Source organism: Ictalurus punctatus, chromosome 10 (assembly GCF_001660625.3).
Source record: "Ictalurus punctatus breed USDA103 chromosome 10, Coco_2.0, whole genome shotgun sequence".
Lineage (NCBI taxonomy): Eukaryota > Metazoa > Chordata > Actinopteri > Siluriformes > Ictaluridae > Ictalurus > Ictalurus punctatus.
Window position 1 is genome coordinate 18,962,501 of NC_030425.2, and position 12,500 is coordinate 18,975,000.

The following is a 12,500-nucleotide window of genomic DNA, read 5'->3' on the forward strand; positions in this document are numbered from 1 at the left end:
TAATCGGCATGAAAAGATAAGATAGAGAGCAAAAAGTGGAATAAAACACATCGCAGTATATGTAAAGCTGAATTATACTGGATGTATTTATTAAAAAGATAACCATTTCCTACATCGCTGACACAGGAATATTATAGTCCTGCGTTATACTCGTTTAACTGTCGAAAATCAATCTGTAAAGCCTGAGCTCGGGATTAAAGTGGAGAAAGTGTGACGAACGGAGTGTGTTTCTGTGCTGCTCTATTTACTCTTATTTTCATTTCTTTATGTAAAAATAGATTTCAAAAAGAAAGAAATAATCCATAATTAAACAGGAATTGGTTGTACAGACAATATATTCAAATCTTTTTTTATTTTTTATTTTTCCATTTGACAGATTTTAAGTCTCACGCTGGACTAGAAATGAAACATGTAGCTCGTACTCGAACTCGTACTCCTAGCAAGTATTTATCCGAAAGAAACAGGAATAAATGATGAATAAAGATGCGTGTGTGTGCGTGTGAAAGGGAAGAAAGCGTGAAGTTCACGATGTATTTCTCGAAAATACAGCAATCATCACAGATGAAACTGGGATAAATTATAAGGGGGAAAGGCCTGAGTGAGGTGGCGCTGGAGGAGAAAGTGTGACGTAGAGAAGGAAAGACGTTTTTTTTTTTTTTTTTCCTGTAAAATCCTTCAGATTGTGAGAATTCTCTGTGAACCCGGAATGAAAAATCTGCTCAAATATAAACCTCCTGATTTCGATATGAATCTCTCCGAAAGGTTTATAGTAGATCCTAGTGAACTCTCAGTGTACAGAGTGCGTTACTGTAGATCTTTACACTAATCACACACACACACACACACACACACACACACTGCATAAGAGCAACATAACACTGGGTTACAGTGTCATGCTACAGAATGTATTATCAATAGTTAATGAGCTTCACAAAAATTCATAGTAAATGCAGGCCTCTGTGTGTGTGTGTGTGTGTGTGTGTGTGTGTGTGTGTGTGTGTGTGTGTGTGTGTGTGTGTTTGGAAAGGTGTCAAAGAGATGCTCATTTCCTCTTCATTAGAATCAAAAGATAAGATAAGATGAGATATGCAAAAAAGAGGACTAGTACACAGACCTGTGTGTGTGTGTGTGTGTGTGTGTGTGTGTGTGTGTGTTCAGTTTGAATTCTTTGAACAAATGATCTGTATAACACATGCAATGTATAGTTTAAATGAAACATATTTAAAAAATAAAAATAAATAAATAAATAATAATAATAATAATAATAATAATAATAACTAGAACTCAGAGGTGTGCTCGCATGAAATCTTCACAGCTGATTTCACACACACACACACACACACACACACACACACACACACACACACAAATAGAAATATCAGCGGAATAATGTTGGACAAAAAAGGAAGAATATATATATATATATATATATATATATATATATATATATATATATATATATATATATATGGAGTGAGAGTTGTTACCTTCCACAGCGGAAGTCACGCGCAGCAAAAAGCCGCACAAAATCAGCCAATAATCCATTTATGAAGCGCGGAGAACAGCAGCGGGGGAACAGAAGAACCGAGCCGAGCCTACAGTCCTGTAGCTTTAGTCCGGGACAAAACCTCCATAAACCGGGACAAACAAAATGAAATAAGGCAAATCTGAAAGGCTCCTGTAATCCAAAAGTCGCGTGCAGAGGAGTTATAAGGAGTTCGAAACACCTAGTATCTGTTCTAGTTCATACAGAAAGCAGCGCGAGCGCTCTTCTATTAATTCCCAAAATATAAACCTGTGAAAATGCCAGAACACCAGGTCTCCTGTGCACGCGCTGTGGGATCTTCCTCAAACACTCCTCATTCAATCCAGTGAAATTCCCGGAGCGCTCTAGCGCGAGGAACTCATCCCGGGAAGGATTTCTCCACTGTTCCTGTCGCGCGCGCTCTGTCCCGTGTCCGTGGGTCAGGAATAATCTGAGAGCCTCTGTGTGTGGTAGTGTGTGTGTGTGTGTGTGTGTGAGAGAGAGTTATCTCCGAGTCTCTAAGAGCCGCTCCTGTAGTCCGGTGTGTGTGCGTGTGTGTGTGCGCGCGACTGGGTCAGGATTGGAATAAGTGCTCGCGCTGTTCACACACAGTCTCTCTCTCGGTACAGACGCACACAAGCGCATGCAGACACATCATTACCCAAGTCTCACACACATGCACACGCAGTCACACACACTCTGTGTTTAAAATCCCCTGAGCGCGTGAGCGGTGCGGTGCGGTGCGATGCGGTGCTGTCTGTCTCTCTCTCTCTCTCTCTCTCTCTCTCCCTGTCTCTCTCTCTCTCGCTCTTGCTCTCTCTGCTCCGCGCGCTCAACTGACTGAACTGAACCTCACTCGAGTCAGACTGAGAATAGAGAGAGAGAGAGAGAGAGAGCGAGAGAGAGAGAGAGAGAAAGAGAGATGCTAATACTTCCCCTCACCCCCACCCCGAGTTGCCAGATTTATGTTTTTACACCCATTTGGGAATATTTTTAAAGCTCACTGATCGGGTTAACTATATATTTTGCGGATATATCTTTGGAGGAAAACTGTTCCTCAAAGGTTCTCCGTATGGTTAACACTTCTATTCTTATAAACATGGTCTATTTGCAATCTTTTCTGAAAGAGAAACCATCTGTTCCCAACACTTTTCCTGGAGAAGCAAACTAAGTAACACTTCAGAGAAATAAGCCTAGAAACTTCTCCTTTTATCATTCTTACAAATCTGATTAATTTTCAATTTGACGCAGTCTGGCAACCCTTCAGTTTTTCCTGTCTGTAGTGTCACAGCGCCTCCTAGCGGAAACAACGCTCTCAGGTTGCCAGATTGGACTTCACTGCATACAGCTTTCATTAAACTCGTTTATTTTCTCTAAACAGCTATTAATTTACTACAAAGACAGTCCACAATATGTTCACCTTATAAGTTATATTACAAGACATTTATATGTCGTATAATTTTATAGTATTATTTCAATCCAATATATTTTATTTAAATACTTATATTTATCTCTGATTTCACTAAAATACCCACTCTGGCAACCCTGATTTTCGCGATTCTGTGAAGTGCCTCTTTGTTTTCGTGTTTGTGGATTAAAGTGAACTTTTTCCCTGCACATTGAGGACAGATGTGTTCATACAGAGACAGAGACAGAGCTGGAGGAGAAATAAACTCCGGATTAGAGGGACTGAGATAAGAAAAACGGATTTAATCTGAACTCATCAATCGTTAAGTATCATGTAAGTAAATGTATACTGTCTAAGGAAAATGGATATAGAAATGAAAATATATTTTACACGTGTAAAAGTAGCCTATGTGTTGTTAATATTATGATTATTATTTATTATTGTTGTGTTATTCATTATATGATTTATGCATTCATGTATTCATAATGTCACTCCTTTTGGATAAATGCGAACATTTCAGGGGACAAAATGTAATGATATGTTTTATATAAATTTGTTTGAAAGACTTCAATTAATTAATTTCTATATAATATATATTTTTGTTGAATTATGTACATCTTTTGTTTTATTTGTTAAATGTTTGATTATTACTTTTTTCCCCAGTTAGCTCTTGTTTTCAATATGATCTAATATATATATATATATATATATATATATATATATATATATATATATATATATATATATATATATAAATATATATATATATATATATATATATATATATATATATATAATTTGTATATATATCACATTCCATTGTGAAATATATTTCACATACCTTTAATACAGATTTATTTTATGAACATGATCCAATTAATCAAATATTCAAGCTCATTATTTAAATGAGTAGTGTAATATTTTGATCATTTATTACAGTGAGAGATAGTTTTATTCCTGGAATGTTCACCAATAGATCTACCTGTGATTTGGATTAAACCACATTCAAGTGACAAGACAAATGCCAGTAACTCATCTCTAATAGGGGTTTAGCCCAATAGTACTCTTAGACCCTGAACTATGTGTACCACTGGACGCCTGCTAAACACTGTAACTGTAAACGCAATAAAATATCCAACATAATTACAGGATTGCAACCATGAATATTATAATTTTTTATAATAGCGTGTGTTGTGATTTCCACATCTGTGACTAAATTCAATCACCGACCTTATAGTAAATCAAATTTTGTTACCAGCTGTGAACAGAGGATTGTAGGAAAGACCTGCAGACACAGAGTGCTATAAGGTATTAAAGCTGATTTGAAGTGAATTTCTCCTGGATTTTAAAATCATAAAACACACCATCATCATGCAAATTTGAATTGGAATTTGAATCATGCTGTGAATTTTAGATATAAACTCACTTATAACTTATAATAAAGTGTGAATTTAGCAATCAGTTGGAGTTTAATGTTTAAGTTATACCTGCCGATGAGAATAAACCTGCATCCACATCAGATTTGTGCCATCCTGGGTTTTTCCAGGAGTGCCAAAACTTTTAGATAAGTGTGAGTTTCTCTCTCTCGTGCTTCTCCTGAGGTGACGACAGAAGTGTAACAGCCTCCGACTTTTCCATCCCTTTGTGTTTTGGTTGACACTCGGGGGTGAAATTTAGTTTTTCTCATGTCTATTTCACTTCCTTTCACACACACACACACACACACACACACACACACACACACCGTTAGTGGTGACTAATGATATATAGCATAGAATAAAATAATAAAATCCATACATACATACATATATATATATATATATATATATATATATATATATATATATATATTTATATATATGATGCCCCATGTATAAACATATTTTTACCATTTCAATAATGTATTCTTTTTTTTCATGATGTCCATGTTGTGAGTTGTTGACTGATTTCATTCAACATGATTTCTTGAGATTTTAATAAATAAATGATACTTTTGTATATTTCATCAAAGGTAATTTAAATGAATAAATACCTGTCCCAGAGAATCGTTGCAAAGATGTCGAGATGAAAATGTCACCGGCTGCATTGCTAGTTTTTATTCATTTTTAAAAAAATTTCCAATCTGTATTTTGTTTTTTTCTGCACAAAATCAATGTTAAAGTTCTGCAACAGCTTTACACACACCATCACCACCCACATCATTCAAATAAATAACACAATACACTTCAGAAATGACTTAGTGAAGTGTAATACTCAACAAAACCGTTTCTTCTTCTTTCCAGGGGATTTATTTAGTTATTGAGATTAGATTTGAGTGAGTTTATGTGATTATTATTGGATTTTATGAAACGGAAACTGAGACGGCTGTTGTGTCGTTGTGGTTCTGGTTTCTGTAACGCGGTCAGATTGTTTCACTAAAACGTCCACTGAAAAAAAAAAAAGATCAGGCTACGGAGTTTTATGGAAGCACACACAGACACACACACACACACACACACACGCACACACACACACACACACACACACACACACACACACACACACACACACACACACCTGGCATGCATTAGAAACTCAATAACTAAAGTGGCAGACGTTTTATTGCCATATGGAAATTTCACAAACTTACACACACACACACATGGTACTTGCCCCCCAATTTCAAGTTCAACTTATGCTTTATTTGAATGTTTGTTCAGTGACGGAGTTGCCAAATATTGTTAATAATAAATATATTTTTAAAAAATAATGAAAAAAAAAAACCTGAACAACTACACTATTACACAAAAATATGTCATATAATATAACGTAATGATTAGTAAGCGCTTTAACATGGTCAGGGTAGAGGTGGATCCAGAGTCTATCCTGGGAACATTGAACATGAGGTGGAGGTACACCCGTGATAAGATAGCATTTGTTCAAGTGTATAACAATAATAATAATAATAATAATAATAATAATAATAATAATAATAATAATAATAACAACAACAATAATAATAATTTTCATGGTGCAAATGACCCTTTCTATTATTATCATATATTAGGAGGATTATATTACATATAGAGGATTATGGGAAATATCTGCACACTGAACTGAACAATAAACTAACAGAGGTTCATTATGAATGGATTAATGTTTCATGTCTCTGTAGATATATAGATTTATGTAAAATATTTCTCCTGATTAAAAACAAAACTGTTCCTTGTCTCTCTTTACCACACGAGCACAAATTTCTGTAGTTTTATTTCTGGTGCTTTGTTTGTATACAATGGCCCTAGAGAATACTTTTTTTCAGATTGGGTGGCAGGTCTGTGTTACTTTCTTATATTGAGATGCCTGTAAAGTTTAATCCCAATCCCAGTTCGAAATCAATCATCCTCATATTAAGTTGTTACATTGAAATGTAACCATGACAACAAGGATAAATATCCATTTAACCACAAATATGCAACAATTAAACATGTTCATGTACATTTACGCAGAAGTGAATGCCTCTGAGAAGTAACCACGGCAACAACCGTTTAACAATCAATTAAAGGTGTATAGGGGTGGGGGTAAACATATAGCTAAAATTACTTTCATCTCAAAACGAAAAGGATTGTGGGGGAAATGTAAGATTCAGGGGATTGTGGGAAGGATGTGCAAATGCAGGGGATTGTGGGAATGATGTGGAGATGCAGGGGATTGTGAGAAGGATGTACAGATGCAGGGGATTGTGGGAAGGATGTGCAGATGCAGGGGATTGTGGGAACGATGTACAGATGCAGAGGATTGTGGGAATGATGTGCAGAAGCAGGGGATTGTGGGAATGATGTGCAGATGCAGAGGATTATGGGAATGATGTGCAGATGCAGAGGATTGTGGGAATGATGTGAAGATGCAGGGGATTGTGGGAATGATGTGAAGATGCAGGGGATTGTGGGAATGATGTGAAGATGCAGGGGATTGTAGGAATGATGTGCAGACGCAGGGGATTGTGGGAAGGATGGGGAGACACATGGGAATGAAATGTAGAAATGCGGGGATTGTGGGAATGATGTGAAGATGCAGGGGATTGTGGGAATGATGTGAAGATGCAGGGGATTGTGGAAGGATGTGCAGAAGCAGAGGACTGTGGGAATGATGTGAAGATGCAGGGGATTGTGGGAATGATGTGCAGATGCAGGGGATTGTGGGTGTGATGTGCAGACGCAGGGGATTGTAGGAAGGATGGGGAGACACATGGGAATGAAATGTAGAAATGCGGGGATTGTGGGAAGGAAGTGAAGATGCAGGGGATTGTGGGAATGATGTGAAGATGCAGGGGATTGTGGGAATGATGTGAAGATGCAGGGGATTGTGGAAGGATGGGCAGAAGCAGGGGATTGTGGGAATGATGTGCAGATGCAGATGATTGTGGGAATGATGTGAAGATGCAGAGGATTGTGGGAATGATGTGCAGATGCAGGGGATTGTGGGAGTGATGTGCAGACGCAGGGGATTGTGGGAAGGATGTGGAGACACATGGGAATGAAATGTAGAAATGCGGGGATTGTGGGAAGGACGTGTAGAATGTGAGATGGCGACATAGTGAGAGTCTGAAAATTTCCCCTGCAGTCATCATGATTTTATGTAATTCTATTAGATTTATAGTTATAATGCAGTAAAGTGAGAAATCGATGCTTTATTTATATAGCACATTTTTAAATATATTTTTCCATAAAATTTCAAATTGCTTTAATTTAAAGAATAAAGTTAAGACAAAGAAAGAATCACAGGTCCTCCCTGTGATTTGCTTAACCATGGAGAACATACTGATAATCACTGCTTCAACTCCTGAGTTTATTACTAAATTAATCTGCATTGAACCCGCAGAACTCTGTGCCTTTTTTTGCCTGTTTTACGAAACCTAGATTTAAGAGGAAATAAAAATGTCTCTGTTATCAATAGATATATGTGATGATTTATATCACTATTTCAGAAAAGTAAGTGCAATATGAGTGTTTTAGGTGACTGTATCCATTGCCTGGAGTCTATCCCAGGGAACTCAAGACACAAGTACAGGGTGCCAATCCATCACAGGGCACAATCACACACATACCCATTTACACACTACAGACAATTTAGACATACCAATCAGACTAAAACACATGTCTTTGGACTGGGGGAGGAAACCGGAGTACCCAGAGGAAACCCGAGCATACAAACTCCACTCACACAGGGCAGAGGAAGGAATCAAACCCCCAGCCCTGGAGGTGTGAGGCAAATGTGCTAAGTACTAAGCCACCATGCCCTGTTAGGTGACTGTATCATCATCAATAAAAATGCAAACCAAAATGATAATAATAATAATAATTAAGAATAGTTTTGTTAAAGAATTTGACTTTCACACAGGGGAAAAAATATATTCTGGTGTTCTTTCATGTTGCCAAAAGCTTCAGATTGGTATAAAGACTGAATAACAAAGTGGTGAAATTGTCTTGTTAGTAAGTTATGGGCTGCTGTTTACAGGACAACTAACAAAGTCTTGAGAATCAAACAGCAAACACAAAACCTTTGCATGATGCTGGATTATAATACAAACAAAATAACTTTTTTTTATTTTTTACTGCTAAACTCTGAATTTACGTGAGAATTTGCAATCGTGACTTTTTGTTTTCCTGTTAAACGTTAAAGCACAGAGCTCTTCAGTAAGATGACATGAAAAGTAAATCTATACACCAAATAAAATCAAACCATATCCATTCAACTGCTTCTTTAAAACAGAGGGAACAGACACCCTACAAACGACAAACCTGGAGACATCAGAGACGTCTCTACAGTGAACCACACACAGTAAAGTGTTAACACTGGGAGTGTGTGTGTGTGTGTGTGTGTGTGTGTACGTGTACGGACCTTCACCCAGGTAGATTGGTATGTGCTGTTTGGATGGTGCTTGTGTCTGAGGTTTCGACTCAGAGTATGGAAATGAAAGTGTCGTGTGTGTTCAAATATCACAAGAAAGGAGAGCAGAGTCTGTCTGGCTTCCTGTCTGTCTGTCTGTCTGTCTGTCTGTCTGCTTTTGTCTTTTTCTTTCATACACTGTGCATTTTTTCCATCTCAGGGCTCCTGTCCTTCACAATATTTTCCCTCCCACGCTCTCCCGAATCTCTGCATTCTAAATCATGTCAGATTTGTATAATAGGTGTGTTTGTCATTTTATACATTCCTGTAATGAATAAAAACATTTTAACACTGGCAGCCAAAAGTTTTTTTTGTTTGTTTTATTCAAGTTTTATTCATTAGAAGTAAGAAAGGGAACTTTCTGAAAAATGTTCTAATATATATATATATATATATATATATATATATATATATATATATATATATATATATATATATATATATATATAATTTGTATCAGATCTTCTTAAACAATTTGCAGTCTGTGACACATTCAAATGTGAAATATGTTTCACATACCTTTAACTGACCACTTTGAGATATTTAGTAAGCATTTGTTGAGCAATAAACACTGTGTGTGTATGTGTGTATGTGTGGTGTGATGAAACATTGTGACTGTTACTTATCTTCCTATAACAGCATGTTCCCCAGTGTTTGGCTCCTCTTATACCACAGCATCTATCAGATGTTATATTTATTAAAGAACATCATTGAAACAAGTGAGTTCCTGTTGTCTCTTATGTTATAGCAGCTATAAACAGCCCCTGTCGCCCCTCACCAGCCTCTCTTGTTGCTATCTCTTGAAGTTAATAAGGAAAAAAAACTCACAGCTTATCATGGTACTGAGAAACTGCAAAGAGTAAACTCCTCTGCCCTGAAGCTGTCAGAAAACCTAAAGTTACAGCTTTACCTCTATGTCCTCCTATTGGTGGCTTTTAGACTAGCTTTGTACCAAATCTAGCACTGAGATTTTATTCCGAGCTTTTCCATTGGCTGTTTTTGTTTACAGTGGCACTAAATCAGCCACCGGTGAGCATCGCATCATGCATTTTAAAACCTCATTGATCTCATCTCACCGCCAAAGAATTCACTTACAGTGTGAGGTTTTTGTCTACAACAGCAAAGTCAGTCTGAAAATCACAGAGTGTTAATCCAGGTTAAAGCAACTGCTCACATTTCTAAATGTCTGAATAATGAATCAGCTGCAAAAACAGAGCTCTACAGCTACATCAGACGTCTAACCACTAAGACAACTTTTACATCCTAAAACTTTTCAGTTCCCCCATAAAACCCTCAACATTCTACAATGAACCCTAAGACACAAACTCTGGTGTTAGGACATTCTGAAGAAATGAAAAATGAACAGACATGGGTTAATTCTCTTACAGACACACGCACACACACACACACACACACATACGTAGAGTGTATGTAATGATGAATGGCTGCCGTCAGGATGATTAATAGTTCCTGGTATGAATCAATATTTGGATAAGAGGCCAAACACAAAATAAACACGAACGTGTCGTCTTCTGTGTTTCATCTCAACCTTGCGCTCCTCCTGAGCGTCCAGCTGCAAACACACACTGCATCCAGTCACCTCACAGAAACAGGATATTACTTTAAATTTCATTTCATCCACTATCAAACACTGATGTGATCCAACAACTTCCTCAGCCTGTCCGCATTACTGAAAAATGATTTAACTGTGAGAGTGTCAGAAATAATATCAGAATAAAACTGAACTTCCTGTTTGCTTCATTTTAGCCAGCTGTTTCAATCACTAACAGATGTACAGTGTTAATATAAGGGCTTGGTCTCAATCACACACTCTTAATTATACTCTTACATTATACAGTAAATATACTCTTACATTATCTGTACTCTTACACTATATACTATCTATACTCTTACACTATCTATACTCTTACATTATCTGTACTCTTACATTATCTGTACTCTTACATTATCTGTACTCTTACACTATATACTATCTATACTCTTACACTATCTGTACTCTTATACTATCTATACTCTTACACTATCTGTACTCTTATACTATCTGTACTCTTACACTATCTGTACTCTTACACTATATACTATCTATACTCTTACACTATCTGTACTCTTACACTATATACTATCTGTACTCTTACACAATCTGTACTCTTACACTATCTGTACTCTTACATTATCTGTACTCTTACACTATCTGTACTCTTACACTATCTGTAGTCTTACATTATCTGTACTCTTACACTATATACTATCTATACTCTTACATTATCTGTACTCTTACATTATCTGTAGTCTTACATTATCTGTACTCTTACACTATATACTATCTATACTCTTACACTATCTGTACTCTTACACTATCTGTACTCTTACACTATCTGTACTCTTACATTATATACTATCTATACTCTTACACTATCTGTACTCTTACACTATATACTATCTGTACTCTTACACTATCTGTACTCTTACACTATCTGTACTCTTACACTATCTGTACTCTTACACTATATACTATCTATACTCTTACACTATCTGTACTCTTACACTATCTGTACTCTTACACTATATACTATCTGTACTCTTACACAATCTGTACTCTTACACTATCTATACTCTTACACTATGTACTATCTATACTCTTACACTATCTGTACTCTTACACTATCTATACTCTTACACTATGTACTATCTATACTCTTACACTATCTGTACTCTTACACTTCACACTATCTATAATCTTACACTATCTGTACTCTTACACTATCTGTACTCTTACACTATCTGTACTCTTACACCATATACTATCTATACTCTTACACTATCTATACTCTTACACTATATACTATCTATACTCTTACACTATCTGTACTCTTACACTTCACACTATCTATACTCTTACACTATATACTCTCTGTACTCTTACGCTTCACACTCTATACTCTTACACTATCTGTACTCTTACACTATATACTATCTGTACTCTTACACTTCACACTATGTTTACTCTTACACCATCTGTACTCTGTACATTACAAACTATCTACACTTTTACACTATACACTATATGTACTCTTACACTACACAAATACACTACATATTATCATAAGAATACATACATACATAATATCGTAAGAATACATACTACATACTATGTATTCTTACACTGCATACTATCTATACTCTTACTCTATACACATTGAGGTATTGCAAGTTTTATGCACTGATCAGAAAGGACAGATCAGCTCATGGAACCAAATGCCATGGAGCCACAATACCAATTTACTTTCTTTTGCTTTTTCATATGTGCTGATTAATGGCGATGCATTTCTGATAACCCTTCTGATGGCTCCACCCCTCTGATTGCTCCACCCATCTAATGGCACCACCCCTCTGATGGCACTGCCCCTCTGATTGTACCACCTCTTTTATCTCTGGTAGCTCGACCCATCTTATCTGTCCAACCCTTCGATGACTCAACCCCTCTGATGGCTCTGTTCCTCTAATGGCTCCGTCCCTCTAATGGCTTCACCCCCGATGGCTCTGTTTAATGTTCAATCACCTTGGCTCCTTTTTTACTGCTAACCACAAATGCACCTGGTTTAAATTTGTTTGAGCTACTTC

General features: G+C 36.6%; 1 protein-coding gene across 2 annotated transcripts in view; it reads right to left on the reverse strand.

Moving 5' to 3' along the window:
- LOC108271095 (ephrin type-B receptor 3) overlaps window positions 1-2,394 on the reverse strand; it is a 48,910-nt gene extending 46,516 nt beyond the window's left edge. For both annotated transcript variants that reach the window (XM_017478367.3, XM_017478366.3), the window contains exon 1: window positions 1,488-2,394. In XM_017478367.3, coding sequence (XP_017333856.1) covers window positions 1,488-1,545 — 58 coding nt within the window. In that variant the 5' untranslated portion in view covers window positions 1,546-2,394. The remainder of the gene's footprint in view (window positions 1-1,487) is intronic.
- Window positions 2,395-12,500: the final 10,106 nt, after the last annotated feature.